This window comes from Phocoena sinus, chromosome 7 (genome assembly GCF_008692025.1).
Source record: "Phocoena sinus isolate mPhoSin1 chromosome 7, mPhoSin1.pri, whole genome shotgun sequence".
Lineage (NCBI taxonomy): Eukaryota > Metazoa > Chordata > Mammalia > Artiodactyla > Phocoenidae > Phocoena > Phocoena sinus.
In genome coordinates this window covers 98,288,959-98,310,276 of record NC_045769.1, presented here as the reverse complement: position 1 = coordinate 98,310,276, position 21,318 = coordinate 98,288,959, and the positions used below count along the sequence as shown (strand labels likewise).

At 40.5% G+C, this 21,318-nt stretch overlaps 1 protein-coding gene across 8 annotated transcripts in view; it reads right to left on the bottom strand.

Annotated features, from left to right (window-relative positions):
- The window catches only part of NCKAP5 (NCK associated protein 5), a 992,075-nt gene that overhangs the window by 155,260 nt on the left and 815,497 nt on the right, over positions 1-21,318 (bottom strand). For all 8 annotated transcript variants that reach the window (XM_032638276.1, XM_032638275.1, XM_032638280.1 and 5 more), the window contains one exon: positions 21,033-21,152. In XM_032638276.1, coding sequence (XP_032494167.1) covers positions 21,033-21,152 — 120 coding nt within the window. The remainder of the gene's footprint in view (positions 1-21,032; positions 21,153-21,318) is intronic.

The following is a 21,318-nucleotide window of genomic DNA, read 5'->3' as shown; positions in this document are numbered from 1 at the left end:
CAGAAAAAGGCAGAACTGGATTAGCTTCTAGAATGGTTATTACAAATTCTAACATAACAGGAATAATAGTGGCTTAACTGTGCTTCTCTTACAAGCTGTATACAATTCTACACACAGCTTTACCTGTTATTCTGTGGAACGGTTTGTGTAGTATTTTATGATTGCGTATGAAATGGGCAAATTTCCATGCCATGCAAATACTGTTGGTTTTCAATTATATACTTTTTAAAAAGTCGGAAATGGGTCACATTTATGTTGCAAAGTATACAAGTGTACCCAAAATGGCTGAAGGCAATTATCAAAATGCTTGAAAGTAAAAGCCAATGAAAAGTTATTAATTCCCAAAAGTGCATTAAGCACTGTGAGAGAAGCAAAGACATATAAGAAAATGGTACAAAAAACAATAGAGAAGTGATATAATTTAGTAGCTGTTATTTACAGTTTAATACATTGTACTATATGCTTTCCGTATGGTAACTCACTTAACTTTTTTTTTTTTTTTTTTTTGCGGTACACGGACCTCTCACTCTTGTGGCCTCTCCCGTTGCAGAGCACAGGCTCCGGACGCGCAGGCTCAGCGGCCATGGCTCACGGGCCCAGCAGCTCAGCGGCATGTGGGATCTTCCCAGACCGGGGCACGAACCCGTGTCCCCCGCATCGGCAGGCGGACTCTCAACCACTGCGCCACCAGGGAAGCCCTCGTTTAACTCTTAAAGCACACACACACAACAAACAAGAGCTAAATGTTGGGTTTTGTTCTTCATAGAGGAGATACCAGAACTTTAGTGATGAAGTTACTTGCCCAGCGTCATGATATTAATGAGTAGCAAAGACTGAATTGGAACCCCGGTGTATTTAACACCAAACATCTTGTTCTAACTTTTCTACGTACTTACCTATTTTCCTTAGAATCCGGCTAAAAATACACATCTTCCCTTTTGGCAACACTGCATTAGGCTAACAAGTCCTGGGAACATTTTTAACGATTAACTGAGACCCAAATGCATCTACTACCAGAAAGCTGGTCATTAACTTACTGAACATTCTCACGAACGCCTTTGAGGAAGTACTCATGACACATCGCAACACAAATCAAAAGATCAAGTCGTTGTGGAAGAACTGATACAAGCAGCTACCCGGATGAATATCAAACACATGCTAAGCAAAGTAAGCCGGACACCAAAGCCTATATATTATATGATTTCATTTATATGAAACTTTTGAAAGGCAAAACTAATCCATAGTGACAGAGAGCAGATCAGTGGTTGCCTGGGGCTGGAGATTATGGAGAACTGACTGGGAAAGGGAACAAGGGAATATTTGGGGTCGGGGTCGGGGGTGGATGAATAGATAAAGCAGATACTCTTCAGAAATGGGTCACAACCTTTGGTGAAATGGGTGTAATGGTTCCTCTTAATGAGGGTAAGGTCTAGATATCAGAAAATTGCTTTGAGGAGTCACCAATGAATACCATGTTATGTGGATCTTCAGTGTTTCAGCAATCTGGTCTGAGAATAGCAGCAACATTTAGCTCCTAAAGTAAACAGTCTGGAAGCTTAGTGAACAATCAGTGGTGGTAATCCATCCAGCTGCGCCAAGGGCATGCAGGAGCACCTCAGATGTTCTGTTTTGTGTGGAATTAATGCAGTCAGTTATTTTTCCTTTTTGCAATGGATGTAACATTGTAATGAGAAGATAAGTTTGCATCGGGGCGTCAGCTTCTCGATGATCTCTTGCATTTTGGCTTTCCCCACTTTCACGGCAAATTCTGCTGCAGCGTCATGGTAATGGCATTTTGCACATATATTATTATGAGATCTGTGCATTAATTCAAGCATCTCAATGCCTGCCTTGAACAACATCACACGGAACAGTGAAATATGAGCAAGGCTTATTGGAAAACATCTGCATGCATCTCATGTCAAAAAATGCACAACAGATTCGGTTATGAAATTCTAATTTTCGTCACATTAAAATTGCTTTGAAAGATACCTATTATGCAATATGGTTCCTATGACATGATCCTTTATCATCCCCTCCCATTCAATATTTAGCTATCTGGGAAAGAAATGCAACCATAAAAAGGGAAACGTGAAAACAATTCTTGCTTTTAGGGGGGCCTGTACTTTGAATTTTTAAAGGTGGACATTCAGGGACCTAGCATACTTGGTAAGGGTTTTAAAACAGGTCTAAAGGAAAGAATCATATAAAATAGAAAGTGTCTAACACAAGATGAATGAATCAAGGTAGAAGGTAGGTCATGATGCAGACTACCATCAAGGATTCAATCTTAATTTACGATTCATTTCTTATTTAAGGAAGTAATAGACAGGCTTCACAGGACCCCTGAAGATCTTTGGGTTATAAGAAAATTTTTCTCTGTATGTGGGGAGAAACCTATAAAGGATTCTGTGATCCAGCCATGACCCTCTTCCCCTTCAAAGTTAACCAGCAGATGAGATAAATAGCTTAATTCAGGGCATTTCCAATTCATTCAACTCCAGCACATCTCATACACATACTCTTGCTTAAAGGTTCACTCTGAGTCACTGAGCTACAAGCCAGTAAAGATCTACTTAGAGCTCAATATCTCCAGAGAATCTCCAGAAATACAAATTCCCAGGAAAATCCAAAAACAAACAAACAGACAAGTCAACAGTGAAGAGAAACTGATTTAATGCAGCAAATGTGGGCCTAATACCACATCCTTTCAGACCAGTTTCTCAGAAAGATTCTTGCTGAACAAACGGATCACCTTTCTGCACCGCCTGTTTCCCTGCTACCCTGCTGCCCATCACTGACCTCACAGGAAGAGAGAGGAAAAAAGTTCAACATTTGTTCAGCTTCTCCTGTATGACAGTCAGTGGACTAGGCGTTTTAGACATTTTTCACTGCTTTTTTTGGATGGACAGTTACGGTTCTAGGAATTTCAGGAGCCTGCCCCTGGTCACCTAACCAAAGAAACTGTGGCGGAGTTGGGACTTGAATTCAAGAGAGCTTGGAGCTTAGTGTTCGTTGTCTTTCTGCCCCTCCACACAGTGACTCCACTTCCCTTCCTGCCTCTCTGGTCCTCTCCATCATGCCTCCTTGGAGGCGGGTGTTTTCCCAAAGCTGCCTATTAGGCTAACAGCACACGTCTCCTGCTGAGTTCTTACTCTTCCTTAATTCAGGCAAATTTCAAATGTGTTACCCGTTGCACGGTGGAAAAGGCACAGTGCTGGGAATCAGGACTCCTGGGTCCTGTCTGCCCTAAACAGACCATGTGACCTTGTACCAGGCATGAATCAATCTGAGTATCAGATAACAAGGCGGGTAGCTTACATGATCTTGAAAGTTGAGATATAATATTCTAACTCTCTTATTCCTTGGCGTAAACACGTTTGTATTGAGAGTGACTTGATCATGTTACTAGGCTATTAGATTCATTGTCCTTATTTGCGGAAATATTATTTAGGCCCACCGTGGTGCTGCCTATCACTCAGATTATTAGGACATCACCCAAATGTATCTAACTTGATTTGTCCGAAGTGTAGCACATTGCCAAGTCCAAACAGACCCTTAAATGCCTTTGAATTGCCTGATTTGCTGAAGGCTACTGCTCCAGCCTTCCCTTCTGCAGGCCAGGGGAAGGTAATGAAGGGGAGAATTGGAGATGAAGGCGTGAGCTGGCAGTGGGTACTTTGGGCCAGAAGCTTTGGACCAGGAGAAGAACCCTGGCTAAGAAGAAGCCTCTAGGAATTTTATCTTCCTGTTTGTAAAAAAGCAATAATACTCCAGGCTAAGAGTAGGGGTTCAGTGAGATGACATCTGTCTGCTAATAAGGTACAGCACAACCTCAAACTTTATTGACATCACTATCAGATACCCATTTGGAAAACCCTAGATTTGACGAGGCCTGGTCTTCCCCCAAGCCAGCTGTAGAAATCGCCTTGCAGCCTCAACGCAGCACATTCTAAGCTGACAGAACTGCATGGGTGCATAAGCTACACGTCAGTGCATCAGGATATGAGAGCCCTGGGAATATTTATCTCCATCTGTCTGATCGGTTTGGGGACTACTGTGAACCCAGTCCCAGCATATTCCTGAGCGACCGCAGCAGGCCAGGCACAGCCGAAGGCCACTCCCATTTGTCTCTAGAGTCTGGCTATCCCAAGCTGCACTGAGCACACCTGCCTGAAGTTCTCTCCTCATGGAGCCTCAGCCCATTCTAGGTCGGCTCTGCTGAGAAATTTCAGATGCTTCTATGTGTCTCCTTGGTATATACCCCAACCTCCCTTCCCTTCCCTGACCCATGCAGCCAGGACTTCAAGGATATGCATCATCACCGAAGGCTGATCAGTTAAAGACTTGTTCTAGAGTCTCCTAGAGAGCTTTGGCAGATTGCGAATCGCTACCTGGTTCCACGAAGTGGTTCTCGAACATGTCAGGCAGCTCTCAGACAAGTGTATCCTCATGGTAAGAGAGGTGACAGAACAAAGCCAAATTGCTTTCGCTCCTGGAAACACTGGTCTTTCGTGTCAGAGTTTGGGTTACTTCATCTTTTCGTGCCAGGGATAAAATTTCCCTGGTGTGACATCCACTGATAGCAACGGACATTCCACAACTTTGAGTGCCAAGAAATTAATGCTCCAATCTGCATACTCAAATCCCCAGGTAAACATCACCATGCCTTTCTCAGTACTTTCCGTGCTGCCTCGCATTTCCAAATGCTTACAGTTATCCACAATTCATGAAAATGTAATGCTTCATAACAATTTCTACTGGGGCAGCTTTTAAGGTTACTATGATAAACATCGACTGCATGAAATTCACCGAATTCAGAATTATCCACCAAATTCAGAATTATCAAGTTTTCCTATATGTTTGAAATATGAAAGAAATATATAGCCTGAAGGTTACATGCTACAAGGTACATTTCCTGAATTTACATTTCAATCACTTAGTCTGTTTCAATATAATGTTGATTTATGTTCAGGTTTGAAACCTTCGTTTAATGTTAAAATTCTTAAAACAAACCTCAGACGCAGAGGGCTCTGTATTTTTCATCAGTTTTTTAAATTTAGCTTAACTAGATTCCACTCAGATGAAAAGCTAGAAAGAACGGCTGTTGAAGGTCACAGTGGCAGAGAATTCACCTAGCATGGCAACTCCTCAGAGGTTTTTGTGTTTCCACAGAGCTCAGTGAGTTAATCTGATATTGCTGGAAGGGTTTGGGAAGGCCAAACAAGACCAAATGAGGTGAAGACAATTTTATAATTTTACAGTCGTGATTAAAGCCAGACTCTGGGATCGATCTAAATATAAACCCCAGTACTAAGCTTAGTCCTGAATCTAGTCTAAGAGTTGTTTGTTACCCTAACAAACTCCTATGCGTCCTTCAAGATCCATTTTAGCTGTCACCACCTCCTAAAAGGCTTCCCTGATACCCCAGATAAAATCACTCTTTCCTCTGAGGACCTCTGCTGGTAAATATTGCTGTTTCATTTACTACTCTACTGCACTATTGTTTGTTCATATTATCTGTCTCCTTATTCAATGATAAATTCTGTGTCCTCAGTAGACGGTCAATGAATTTTTCTTGAAATAATGAACACAGGAATATATTCTAGCTGTATTATGAATATGAGTGTGAAGCCTGGTGCCCAGGTATTCTGAGAATTTGTACCATGTTTTAAATGAAAATCCACCATCACTAGAAAAAGGAAAGAAGAGCAGGTTGCAGGTCAAACCTGGCCTGCAGATGTTTTATTGGGCTTCCTCAGTGTTATAAAATAGTTGAATCAGGCGCAAACATTTAAAAGTCAGGAGGCTGCACACAAGTGTCTGCATTTCCAGTTTCTTAAAATGTCTAAATCTACGATAACGTCTAACAAGGATTTCCACATGACCACAAGTGGCAGCCGAGTACAGAGCCTCCTTTGCTTATCGCTTCACCTGGCTCAGCCCCTTTAAGCAATTCAGTTTGCGATGCTGCTTTTAGAACATCAGATTTTTCACTGTTTCAGGTGACAGGTTGGTTTATGCAGAGCCAGCCATGTGCTCTTGAAAGCAATTAATACATATTTGGCATACATCTAGTTTTAGGAAGAGACAAAGAACAGGAAGCCAGGTGCCTTCCATTAAGTAACTTAAAATTTGGGTAGGGGGTTGGGATGGGAGAGATTAAAAACTCACTATGGTCCAGGAAACCATATGGAACCTCAGTCCCTCAGTCAAAGATATATCATGTAATACAGTTCTCTGTATCAATAGGATACAAACAATTCCAAGATGTAAACCACATCTGAGATCTCACTGACAACAGGAAGAGAGAAAAGTAAAGCAAAAACCAACCAAACAATAACAAAACTGAATGCATTAAAAAGAAGAGAGAAGCTCCCCTGGTCGTCCCAACTTCTCTAAACATAATATTGCAAAGTCAGCCTTCTACGTCTGATATGCACAGTGCCCTAAGGACTGCTCTCCTTCCCTTCTCTTCTTTCCCCCTCGTGGTCACTTCCTTTGTGAAGCCATCTCCTTCTTCCTTCCCTGTCGGCAAGCCTTTCCATTCGCCCCAGAGGTTCACTCAGTCACTAATTCACTCAACATTTATCAAGGCTCGCTTTGTTAAGAGGTACGCATTGGGAGGATTCAGAGGTAAATAAGGCAAGGCCCTTGTCCCTATGAAAATAAAAGTCAAAGCAAGCCAAGTCCAGAGTAGGAATCGACCCTGACTTCCTTCACAGACCACGTGTACCCTCGACAATACTGCAGGCAGGAAGCACACCATGACACATGAACCGATAAGCCTGGGTCTTGTGCAAAAAAAAAACAAAAACAGAAAACATTCCTCAACTGATTTGGGAATGAAGAACAAACATGTGAGAAAAAAAACTGTAGCATACTTACAAAGTAACATATTAATACAGACTGGGACCTGGTGAGCCAGGTGTGTGTGGGGACTGAGGGGCAGGGGTGCTTATTCCAGGGCCGCTACCAAAGCCTGTAGCTTCAGAAACAGGACCGGAAGCGTGCCTTCACGCACAGAGGGTTCCTTCCGGCTGGCACGTATGCTCTCCCTTGTCCGCTTAACAAGCTCTTCTTCATTTGTTTAGACACACGTAGGGGCATTATTTCCTCTGTTAGGTCTTCCCCAGGCCCCTCGCCCAACAGAATTAGCCTCCAGCCCTACCCTGCCCCCCACCAAGTGCCCCTCACCATAGTACTCTGCTCTGCATGGCATCTGCAGACCGCAGTTGTTGAGGAAATGCATTTTACCCCTGAATCTCCAGCACCAACAGACCCTTGGCGCTCCCAGCTGGTTAACTGAATGGAGAGCAGGGGCCGCGGGTGGGATGAGGGTAGGCCGAACAGCATTTTGAACGGGGCAATGACATACAATATGGGACAGTTGAAAGAAAACCTATGTCATGCTGTGTGGAGTGAGGGTGTTTCTGCTTGGCTGGAGTATTTGTGTCAGGGAAAACAGACGAGCGAGGCTGCTGAAGGTAAAGGGAGCTGACAGAGGGCCTTGGGTGTGTCCCGCAGAGGAGAAAATCACATCCCGCCGTAACCCTGCAGATTCTTCATCTTCTCTGCTGCTCTTACTTGCTCCCAAGCCAACCTCGTGTGAGGCATCTGCAAGCCCTGCCCTGCAGGAGTCGTGTGATCTTTCAAAGGGTCCCCGGTTTCTCAGAGATGCCACTTTCTGTACCTCAGACAAGTTAACGTCCTTCCCAGGGCTCCGTGTGTAAGAGAGAATCCCTGCTGCACATCCTCCGTGCGTTTTCATGGCTGGCAGCTGTCCATAAGGAAAAGCCAGCACGGTGCTCTGATCACGCGGGATGACGGGTCACTGCTGGTGGGTACTCCGCCATCTGGATGGACCCTGGCAGCGCTCAGCATCCCTGAAGCATCACCGGCCTGCTCCTGCTGTTGCTCTGTGGATCTTTCTAAATTAGACAGCAGGTCTACAGGACCAGGCTGGAGGCTGCCGCTGAGGCCAGCACACAAGCGCCTCAAGGGCAGAGCTGATCGGTTGTAGAAACTCATAAGGCAAATGTACATCCTCGCATGGGAAGCCAGGTAGCTGCTCTAACCTTGGGCGGATTTTCCTGCCTTTTCTCATGACTCTTTCTCGGCTTGTGGCTCAAGAGAGGCACAGATCAATCAGAATGAAACCCTTCTATGCCAGAACTCAAGACCCACTGTCCCATCCTTGACCCAGTCCCTCCTTCCCTCACTGCTTTCCATGTTATTCCAATGCCCTCGTAATGATTTCTTTTCATCTCACTTAACTATATATTTTGAAAGTACCCAAAAGGCAGATAGGTAGACCTTTTAAAAAGCAAAATACATACATTTAAAAATGTTTTATATGGCTGGCATTTTCCAATTTCTCTGAATGGCCAAATACCCTAGAGGAGATGCCTTTGGCCTGGCTGCTCGATTGTTCAATTCCGGGTACTTCTGTGAGGCTGTGTTCATTATCCAATGGCCAGTTCCAAGGTAGTGAAGAATGTAAATGCCTAAAAATCTTTGCTTCTCAGAAATAAATAAAAGGATTAAAAATATGAACTGGGCACCTAGGTACAGTGGATTGATACAAAAATACACATAAGCAGACGGAAAAAAGGCATGGTCTTCAAACCAAGAATATTACAACCTTATTGTCGTTAGAAGCATCTCCCTCAAGGGTGATGTCATCAAGATGGTGACATAGGTCATTCCTGAATTCAGTCCCCTTCGCCAGAAGACCGGCTAGAGACACCAACATAGGCAAGACACCACTGTGAAAACCCCAGAAGACGGAGGTGAGCCGGCAGCACCCCTCGGGACCACGGACACCACGAAAGACCTCGTTAGAAGGGTAAGAGGAACGGCTAGACTCTAATCCCATCACCCCTCCCTCAGGATGACACAGAGCCACACTGAGAGGGCCCCTGGGGCCTATGGTTTCTCTAGTGGGACACAAAGAGCCCAAGGTGGACATCCACCTTCCCAGCACTGTGGGTCACCCCCTGTGAGGCCCATTTGGGTCTCATCCCATGGGGATCACAAGGAAGCTGCGGGGCTTGACACTGGAGATCACATCAAAGGGGGGCAGGGCTTACGGTAACCAGCACTTAGATCTGGGCAGAGTAAGTTCCTCCTCACGGTGGAGGAGGAGATCCCAGCCAGTGGCTCTGCCCATCGTCAGAGTCAAGCTGGTGACCCCATGTGGCCAGAGTACTTGATGCACAATTCTGCCTGATTTGCTCCCCAGACAACAAGCAATGCTGGCCTTCCGGCCTGTTCTGCTGTACCACCTGGGCAGGGAAGTAGGCTGCTACCCCCACCTACTGTTGAGTATAGCCCTCAGTCTTGCCTGATCAGGAAGCGTAACGAGAGCACCTGGGAGGCTAAGTGGCCCACCCTGTAGCTGCACCTACAGGGGCACCCGAGCAGAAAACCCAGTCAGTAGCTCTGTCCATCTGCAGAATCAAGTCAGTGGCTCTGCCTGACCAGGGAGCTCAGGGGACAGTTTTGCCTGGCCTTGGTCCCCAGACAGTGAGCCATTCCAGCAGTTCTATGACCTCGGCCAGGCAGGGCAGTAAATCTGCAGGCCCCCTTAACTACTGAGTATAGCGCCCAACTAGGAAGCCTGACCAGCGAATGCAAGCAACTGTGGAGTCCATTCTACAGCTGCACTGGGGAAAAGAACCAAGCCAGGAGTCCTAGTCAACTGTCCCCAGCCAGTTCAACTGGCACCCCTGAACTCAGAGCTTGGGCAGTGGCCTCCCTCAAATAGAGATCCTGATAGCAAGCCCCACTTCTAAGGATGCTACCAGCTGGCTCGTGAGAACCCCAAGCTGAGCTGACAGGTGAAGGACTGCCTCTGCCCAAGTGAATCTGTAAAGTCTGGAGGAGGAAACTGCTTTCTCAAATGCACAGATACCAATGCAAAGAGTCAAGGATTACAAAGAATCAGGTAAACATGACGCCATCAAAAGAAACTAATAAAGCTCTAATAACTGACCCTGAAGAAATAGAGATCTATGAACCATCTGACAAAACATTCTGAATAATCCTCTTCAAGAGGTTTAGTAAACTACAAGATCACACAGACAACTAAATAAAATTAGAAAAATAATGCATAAATGAAATGAGAAGTTCAACAAAGAACAGAACCCATCCAGAAAACCAAACAGAAACCCTAGAGCTGAATGATACACTGACTGAACTGAAGAATTCAATAGAGAACTTCAGCAGCAGACTCAACCAAGCAAAAGAATAAATCAGTGAATTAGAAAACAAGTCATTTGAAATTATCCAGTCATTTGAGCAACATAAAGAAAAGAATAAAAAGAAAGAAAGAAAGAAAATGTTTAAAAACCTATGGGGTTTAGGGGACACAGTCAAGAAAAACAATATATGCATTATGGTTTAGGACTGTTTCTGCTGGAATGAACCTGTAAAAGCTGGAGGAGGTGACCATTTATTCAAATGCACAGCCAAGAATACCAGAGATGAAGGAGAGATAAAGACTTTCCCGAACAAATAAAAGCTGATAAACATCACCACCAGACATGCTTTACAAGAAATGCTACAGGGTGTTCTTCCAGAGGAAATAAAGTGATGCTCATTAACACCATGAAAGTATAGGAATGTAGGTAAAAAAACTCACTGGTGACAGTAAATATATAAGCAAAGCCAGATTTTCTAATATTGGTATGGTGTTCCATAGTTCACTTACAACTCCAGCTTAAGACATTAAAGAAAAAAGTATTAAAAATAACCATAAGCACAGTAATTTATTATTGATACACAATATAAAAATATGTAAATTGTAACATTAAACATAAAATGTGAGAAGGGAGAAGAAAAAGTGCAAAGTTTATGTATGCTATTGAAGTTAAGTTGTTACCAGCTTAAAACAGGATGTCATAAATAGAAGATATTTATGTAAGTCTCATGATAACTACAAAGGAAAAACCTGTAGTAGTTACACAAAAGATTACAATAAACAAAGCATACTGCTACAAAAAGTCATCAAATCACAAAATAAATCAGTAAGATAAGAAGAAAAAAAAAGAAGCAAGGAACAAAGGTTTAACAACACAATCAGAAAACAATTAATCAAATGGCAGTAATAAGTCCTCACCTATCAATAATTACTTTAAATGTAAGTGGATTAAATTCTCCAATCCAAAGACACAGAATAAAATTTTTAAAAATCCAACAATATGCTGCTTACAAGAGACTCACTTTAGCTTTAAAGATACACACAGCCTGGGAGTGAAGGGATAGAAAAAGATATTTCAAACAAATGGTAACCAAAAGAAAGCAGAGTTAGCTATATGTATATCAGACAAAATAGACTTTAAGCTGCAAATGCTCAAAAGCAACTAAGAAGGTTATAGTATGATGATAAAGGGGTCAGTCCACCTAGAATATATAACAATTGTAAATATTTATGTAGCCAACATTGGAGCATCGAAATATATGAAGCAAAGAGTAACAGAAGTAAAAGGAGACATAAACAGCAATACAGTGATAGTTGGAGACTTTAATATCTTACTCTCAACAATGGATAGATCATCCAGCAGAGAATCCATAAGGAAACAGTGGATATGAATAACACTATGAATCAAATAGACCTAAAAGACACATACAGAACATTCCATTCAACAGCACCAAAATACACTTTCTTTTTAAGTGCAAACAGAACGATTTCTGGGATAGATCATATGGTAGGCCACAGAACAAGTCTTAGTAAATTTAAGAACATTGAATCATACCAAATCTTTTCCAAACAGAATGATATGAAACTAGAAATCAACAACAGGAGAAAAACAGGAAAATTCACAAATATTTGATACATGGATTTTTTTAAAAAAACACACTCCTGAACAACCAAGGGATCAAAGAAGAGATGAAAAGATAAAAAAGTATCTTGAGACAAATGAAAATGGAAACAACATACAAAAACTTACAAGGTGCAGCAAAAGCAATTCTAAGAGGGAAGTTTATATGGATAAACACATACATCGAAACAAAAGAAAACTCTCAAATAAATAAACAAATTTTATACCTCAAGGAATTAGAGAAAGAAGAATAACTGAGGTCCAATAGTAGCAGAAGGGAGGAAATAAAAAAAAGAGGAGAAATAAACAAAATAAAAAATAATGGACAATATTAACAAAACTATAGAGTTGGTTTTTTGAAAAGATAAACAAAACTGACAAACCTTTAGCTAGCCTAACCAAGAGAAAAACAGGACTCAAATAAATAAAATGATAAATGAAAGAGGAGACATTACAACTGATATCACAGATGCAAAGGATAATAAGAAACTTCTTTGAACAACTATATGCCAACAAATTGGATAATGTAGAATAACTTGAAAAATTCCTAGAAACAAACAACTTACCAAGAGTGAATCATGAAGAAACAAAAACTCTAAACAGACTAAGAATGAGTAAGGAGATTGAATCAGTAACCATAAACCTCCCAACAGAGAAATGACCAGGACCTGGTAGTTCACTGGTAAATTTTTACCAAAGATTTAAGAACTGATGCCAACTCTTCTCAAACTCTTCCAAAAAACTGAAGAAGAGAGGAACACTCCAAAATTCATTTTATGAGGCCAGTATCACCCTGATACCAAAGCCAGATAAAGACACTACAAGAAAAGTAAACTACAGGCCAATGTCCCTGATGAATATAGATGTAAAAATTCTGAACAAAGTACTAGCAAACTGATTTCAACAGCTCATTAAAAGGATCATACAGCAAAGTCAATTGGGATTCATCCCTTGGGTGCAAGGATGGTTCAACATATGCAAATCAGTAAGTGTGATATATCACAATAATAGAATTTTAAAAATCCTATGATCATCTCAATAGACACAGAGAAAGCATCTGACAGAATTCAACATTCATTTATAATAAAAGCTCAACAAACTGTGTAGAGAAGGAATATACCTCAACATAATAAAGGCCATATATGATAAGTCCACAGCTAACATCATACTCAGTGGTGAAAAGATGAAAGCTTTTCCTCTATCAGGTACAAGACAAGGGTGCCCAGTATCACCACTCCTATTCATCATGGTACTGGAAATTCTAGTAAGGGCACTCAAGCAAAGAAAATAAATAAAAGACATTAGAATCAGAAAGCAAAAAGTAAAATTGTCTCTATTTGCAGATGATGTGATTTTATATATAGAAAATGTAAAAACCTCATAAAAAACTTTTAGATAATCATGAATAAAGTTGCAGGACGCAAAATCAACATACAGAAATCAATAGCGTCTCGATACACCGACAACTAATTATCTGAAAAAGAAACAAGAAAAACAATCCCACTTATAATAGCATCAAAAAGAATAAAATACTTAGGAATAAATCTAACCAAAGAAGTGAAAAGTCTCTACAATGAAAACTATAAGACACTGATGAAAGAAACTGAAGATGACACAAATAAATGGAAAGATATCTTATGTTCATGGATTGGAGAAATTAATATCGTTAAAATATCCATACTACCTAAAGCTGTCTATAGGTTCAGTGCAACCCTTATCAAGATTCCAGTGGCATTTTTTACATAAATAGAAAAACAATCCTGAAATTTGTCTGGAATCACAAAAGACCCCGAATAGGCAAAGGAGTCCTGAGAAAGAAGAATAGAGCTGGAGATATAACACTTGCTGATTTCAAACTGTGTTACAAAGCAACAGTAATCAAAACGGTATGGAAATGGCATAAAAACAGACACACAGGGCAATGGAACAGAATCAAGAACCCAGAAATAAACCCATGCATAATATGGTCACTAATATTTGACAAGGGAGCCAAAAATACTCAATGGAGAAAAGACAGGCTCTTCAATTAATGGTGCTAGAAAAACTGGATATTCACAGGTAAAAGAATTAAACTAAACCCCTATCTTACACCAGTCACAAAAAGTTAACTCGAAATGAATTAAAGGCTTAAATGTAAGATATGAAACCATAAAACTCCTATAATAAAAACATAGGGGGAAGAAAACCTCCTTGACATTCGTCTTGGCAATGATTTCAAGGATGTGACACCTAAAGCTCAAGCAACAAAAGCAAAAATAAACAAATGGGACTACATCAAACTAAATAGCTTCTGCACAGAAAAGGAAGCAATCAACAAAAATAGAAGGCAGCCTACAGAATGGGAGAAAATATTCTCAAACCACACATCTGAGAAGGGGTAATATCTAAAATAAATAAGGAACTCATACAACTCAATAGCAAAGTATCAAATAATCCAATTAAAAAGTGGACAAAGGACCTGAATAAGCTTTTTTCCAAAGAAAATATTCAAAGAGCCAACAGGAACATGAAAGGGTGCTTAAGATCACTAATCATCAGCAAAATGCAAATCAAAACCACGTGAGATATCACTTCACAACTGTTCGAATGTATTATCAAAAAAACAAGAGATGGGCTTCCCTGGTGGCGCAGTGGTTGAGAGTCCGCCTGCCGATGCAGGGGACACGGGTTCGTTCCCAGGTCCGGGAAGATCCCACATGCCGCGGAGCGGCTGGGCCCATGAGCCATGGCCGCTGAGCCTGCGCTCCGCAACGGGAGAGGCCACAGCGGTGAGAGGCCCGCGTACTGCAAAAAAAAAAAAAAAAAAAAAACAAGAGATAACAAATGCTGGTGAGGATGTGGAGAAAAAAGAGCCCTTGTACACTCTTGGTAGGAAATGTAAATTGGTGCAGCCACAACGGTAAACAGTATGGAGGTGCCTCAAAAAATTGAAAGACAGAACTACCATATGATCCAGCAACTCCAGTTATGGGCCTAAACTCAAGGTAGATGAAATCACTATCTCAAAGAAGAGATTATCTGCACTGTCATGTTCACTGCAGCATTATTTATAGTAGCCAAGACGTGGAAACAATCCAAGTCTCCACTGATGGATAAATGGATAAAGAAAATGTGATATATATGATATATATATATATATAAGATATAAATGTATTTTAGAGATATATTTATATATTTACATATATATAAATGATAGAATATTTCATAAAAATGATAGAATATTATTCAGCCATAAAAAAGAATGACATCTTGCCATTTGTGACAGCGTGGATGGACCTTGAGGACATTATGCTTAGTGAAATAAGTCAGACAGAGAGAAGTAAAAACTGCATGATCTCACTCACACGTGGAATTTTTGTTAAAAAAAGAACTCATAGAAAGAAAGAACAGATTGGTGGGGGTGGGGAGTTGGTGAAACTGATAAAGGGGATCAAAAGGTATAAACTTCCGGTTATAAGATCAATAACTTCTGGAGATGTAATGTACAGCATGGTGACTCTAGTTATTAATACTGTGTTGAATACTTGAAATCTGCTAAGAGATCTTAAAAGTTCTCATCACAAGAAAAAGAAATCTGTTCATAGTGACAGACATTAATTAGACTTATTGTAATGTCCATTTTGCAGTCACTATAAAACTCCTAGAAGAAAATAAAGGCAGAACACTCTCTGACATCAGTTGCAGCAATATCTTTTTCAATCCATCTCCCTGAATAATGGAAATAAAAATAAACAAATGGGACCTAACTAAACTCAAAAGCTTTTGCACAGCAAAGGAAACCATAAACAAAACGAAAAGACAACCCACAGATTGGGAGAAAATATTTGCAAATGACGGGACCAACCAGGGATTAGTCTCCAAAATTTACAAACAGCTCATGTGGCTTAATATCATCAAAACAAACAACCCAATCACAAAATGCACAGAAGACCTAAGTAGACATTTCTCCAAAGAAGACATGCAGATGGCCGAGAGGCACATGAAAAGATGTTCAACATCGTTAATTATTAGAGAAATGCAAATCAAAACTACAATGAGATATCACCTCACACCCGTCAGAATGGCCATCATCAAAAAATCCACAAACAATAAATGCTGGAGAAGGTGCAGAGAGAAGGGAACCCTCCTACACTGTTGGTGGGCATGTAAATTGGGGCAGCCACTATGGAGAACAGGATGGAGGTTTCTTAAAAAACTAAAAATAGAGCTACCATATGCCCCTGCAATCTCACTCTTGGGCATATATCTGGAGAAAAACATGGACCCCTGGAAGGATACATGCACCCCGATGTTCACTGGAGCACTCTTTACAATAGCCAGGACATGGAAGCAACCTAAGTGTCCATTGACAGATGAATGGATAAAGAAGATGTGGCACATATATACAATGGAATATTACTCAGCCATTAAAAAGAATGAAATAACGCCATTTGCAGCAACATGGATGGACCTAGAAATTGTCATACTGATTGAAGTAAGTCAGACAGAGAAAGAGAAATATCGTATGATATTGCTTATATGCAGAATCTAAAAAGAAATGATACAGATGAACTTATTTACAAAACAGAAACAGACTCACAGACTTAGGGAACAAACTTATGGTTACTGGGGGGAAGGGTGGGGGGAAGGGATTGTTCAGGAGTTCGGGATTGACATGTACCCACTGCTATATTTAAGATGGATAACCAACAAGGACCTACTGTATAGCACAGGGAACTCTGCTCAATGTTATCTGGAAGCCTGGATGGGAGGGGAGTTTGGGGGTGAATGGATACAAGTATATGTATGGCTGAGTCACTTTGCTGTGCACATGAAACTATTACAACATTGTTAATTAGCTATACTCCAATATAAAATAAAAAGTTAAAAATACATTGAATTAAATGTTAAGCCATCCAAGTATACACTGACTATGTATTATGAATGGTGATAATATCTGTGGGAGGGTAAAATGCAACATTCACAGCATAATTGCTGCCCTCAAGGAGATTCCTATTTAGGTGAAATAAAAGTTAACATGAAATCCCTAGTTATGGGGGTTGCACTGCATGACCTCCACCGTCAGTACCATGTAACTCTAGGATGCCGTAATTGCATATGAAATTAAATAAAATAAAGATGCAATGAACGAAAAATACATCAGAAGCACAAAGATAATTTTAAAATCGTCTCATCTCATCTGAAATAATATAAAAACACTAGCAAAAAAAAGTCAACGCTCTCAGAAGTGACAGCAAAGTTTTACACCTTGGTTCTAAGCTGTCAGATTCTCAACTGTCTGTGAGAATAATCTGCACTATAACAGTCTTTTCTTTCCATCTTGGCCCAAGGATATGAGTATAGGGCCTTTGAAATATCAGATAAAAAGGAGAAGAATAAACTGTGTTAGGCGGAAAATATGAGAATAATGTCCTATCAAGATGACGATAACACAGGTGTCCAAAGGAAAACAAGAGCAGAACACACAGGAGAGGGGAAAATCTTGGATGCTACAGATCAAGAGGCTTTCAGAAATGTGTAAATATAGTAGGCGATTACACTGCAGAAGCCCTCTGAACTGATCTGAGCACAGGTGGGCCCGTTAATGAAAATGTCTGTCAGAGTACAGAATCAGAAAAGTGTTCCTCGTGTCCATTTGTATTCCATGTAGAGGGAGCACAGACAGGAAGTGAAAGGGAGGAAGCGGACCCTGACCATGGATTTAAATCCCCAGTCTGTCCATTACCACTGGGTGACACAGCCTCTTTGAGCCTAAGTGTCCTCATCTGTAGAATGGGTATAGAGATAGTTCGTACCTGAAAGTACTGTAACGGAGATAAACTGGTGAACACTATAAAGGTTGTAGAACAGTATCTAGCACTTTTTTTTTTTTGGTAGGGCCAAGGCTGGCTTTTTTGCCTAGGGATCATATTATTAGAGTCCTCCAATGTCTTTTGTGGGTTTTTTTTGGTGGGGGGGGCATCAAACACATGCTTTATGCATTGTCTATGATTTCTAGGTTTTGTTTTTCTTAATAGTGGAACAAGAACTTAAAACCACCTGAGAAGCAATTTGCAAGCAGAATGCCTCTACGTTTAATACAATTCCCCAACTCCCACATTTTTTTTTTTTTTTTTGCAGTTACACACCTATATTTCATTTGATCACAAACGTTTTTAGGGACGTGTCTTTATAGTGTTTTTGAAGCACTCAACTTTATTTTATAGAAACAACTCTTTTTGCACCACATTTCGTCAGTTTATAAAGTAGTTAAAAATTTCATAATCACCGTGACAAGTACTAGTCACGTGAACATACTGACTTACAAACATAACTCATTCATGGTGGAAATTCAACTCAACTGGTAAGAGAATTAAGTACTCTTAGTAGAGAGTTTCAACTAGTTGTCAATGTTTGGTAAATTGAGAGTGTAATCTAATATAATTTATAAGAGGAAATGGTGAGCATTGGTTAATCTGGCCAGTGAGTTCAAATAAGGTTAGTTATAGACTCCGGTTCCGTTAAGAATGTTACTTTTAGATTTTATTTGCTACACTGGTTTCTTAATCCATTAGAATTTAGCTCAAATTATTGATTTTAATATGGAGGCCCTTATTAATCTGACTTGCTTCCACCCATAGTCCCAGAGATGCTTTTCTGGAAAGTGGAATCGACAGAGAAGTTTATGGCCATTCTTAAGATTTTAAATTTCAGGTTAGGCTTCTTTCCTTTCCCATCATGGACTGGTTCCCTTTGTAAGTTTCCCAGAATCTGTCAACGAATCCTTAGAACTCTCCCTTTTTGTTCCTCTTATATCAGAATTTGCTAAAGAATATCCATGTAACCTCTGTTTTTGAGGGACAAATAATTAGCTATTTCCTATAAATTATTTTCTTTTCTACAACTTACAATGTATCTACTAAAATCACAATGTGTTCAACAATCTTCTTTCTGTATTTCTCTTCAGGTGGCTACTTAGATTGTAGAGAATCATTAGGCTGTATTCAGCAGATGACAACGAATGCAGTTTTTTAAGATACATAGAAACCTACTTAGAAATCTTCTGTACCAAATCTCCAGTCCGCGGGCAGAAGCTGTAACATCTCTCATACTCGGGACCAGGCACACTGGTGGGTTTGCTGTGCTCACCAGCCACACCCTCAAACAAACTGGGCTGGACCAGCACGGCTGCATAGTTCCAAAGCCTCCACACAAGACAGGAAACATTCAGAAGAAGACTTGCAGAATGAATCTGGGTCATTTATTCATTATTCCATTCAACAAATAATGACAGAGCTTCCACAGGTGCAAAGCAAGCTCAAACTGCTTTTCCTTTAGCCGGTGCTCCATGATATGTATTTGTGCCACCAGAAAATTAAAAACTCACGGGTCATATAATGAACAGACCACCTGAAAAACCAGCAACTTTGTCTATGACTGTGAGCCCTTAGATGTTAGAGGGCAGGCATCATCCTTGCTATTATTCTACGTCCAGAACTATTATCAGCCCATCTTTTATAAATTGCATTTAAATTAGAATGGCTCCTGGAAGTGAGGTCTATCTGGGGAGAAACAGTGTGTTGGCTGAAGACACCCAAGGAGTAAACACTGAGTTCTATTGTTAGCGCAAACACCATCCCCTGCCAGTTGGATATGTATTTAAGAAATCTGTGTCAGCCAATGAAGAAGCTTAAATATCTATGGCACATGTGTTTACTGTGGAAATGAACCATCATGATTCACAAACAGGGACCGTAGATCCTTAAAAATTGTTCCAGAAAAGCCTCAAGTTAAAACACGTAAAACGGAAAAATTCATGAACATGCAATAGCTGTCAAAAGCAATTACAATAGTGGATCTTGATTATAAGAGAGCAAATGAGATACAACTTTTAACAGATGCAAGATTCTCTCTGACCAACATTTATCGTGGGCAGGATCAGGAAACAGAATAGAGATAGATGATTTTTTTTCCACACAATTTATGAGTCATAAATTATGAATTATGCGCTAATAGATAAAGCAGAGAAAAAATTAATTTAAGAGACGAGATCTATTTTACAATTCAGAGAGCTCTTTTCTCTTCATCGGAGGTGGGGGGGCGGATTACATTTTGATGTGCGGTTTTACCAAACATCTTTCTTTCTCTGAAATGAACTGCAATTTCTCATTCTTTCCCTGAGGAGTCAGGGAAAGATGTTTGTGCCAAAGTTCAGAGGGTAAATTAGCAACACTGTCTCAACCATCTGGAAAAGTGCTGAACTTTCTAGCATGATGGAAATGTTCTGTACAAACACTGTCTAATATGGTAGCTGCTGGCCACGTGTGGCTTTTCAACACTTGAAATCTGACTAGTTTGACATAGAAACTTAATTTAAATTAATGTTTAATTTCAATAGCACCACATGGCTAACGGCTACAGTGGTGACAGGCTAGTCTAGAAGGTATCTCTGTCTTTCCCCTTTCCTTTAGTCAATCAGACCAGGCAGCTGGGGGTTACCCTTTACAAACCTGGAGCTTGTTTGAGCAAATATGAACATTAATAGCATTAAAAAAAATAGGAAACAGCAAAGATCAGCCTTCTAGACCCCTTTGCCAATCCACGTGTCTCCCTGCAGTCAGATATATTTTCTAGTGCTTTCTCGGGGGGCAGCTTCAAAATGATTCAAATGGTTTGCCTTTCCACAACTTTCCCTGTTATGAAGGCAACCAGAAGAGTTTGGTGAGAACGCTTAGACAAAGAGAACCTGTAAAAGACTGAGGCGGAGTGTATTGGATTGTGAGGAGGCAGGCTGCAGAGACAGAGAGAGAGATGAAAGCACAACAAACCCCAGCTGTAGTTTTGCTTACGGAGAGTTTGAAATAAAGAAATGTACTTCGGCATCACATAAAACTCCGCCCTGCTTATCAGGGAGTGCAAGATTACTAATACTTGTCCCCAGAGCAATCAATTATTTGCTGACTCCATTCCCCGATTTCACTTGATACCTCTGATTGTTTCCTTTTACCTGTTTATTATTTGTTGATGCATTTCTTTATCAAAATTAGGTTTAAAGAGTCAAGAGATTTAAGAGACATTCAATTTTAATGACATCCCTTGAGAGGGGAGAGAATGGAGGTTCTGATGCAATATGTCTTGCCCATGGAGATAGTGGTACCTTTTGAAGTTAACTCACTTCCTGTCAATAGCATTTCAGGAGCAAAGACTGTTTTGCACAGAAACACATACCTGGAGGAGCAGATCAGAAGTTGGTCTGACTCGCTGTTGGAAAAGGATGCTTAGCGTTCGATTCTGTTGTTCCAAATCAAACACTCTCGTTTTCAACTTTACACATTCCTCCCTTAGATCCTGCAACAAACACATTGAAAGAAAAAAAGGTCTATTACCATTAAGACACTTTTGCATATTAACACTATATTTCATCTGATATTTCAGGCATATTAGTAAAAAAATAGTTATTTTAAGCCTTCAAGCCCCCCAGAAATAGATCACACACAATGTTTTCTTCCACAGC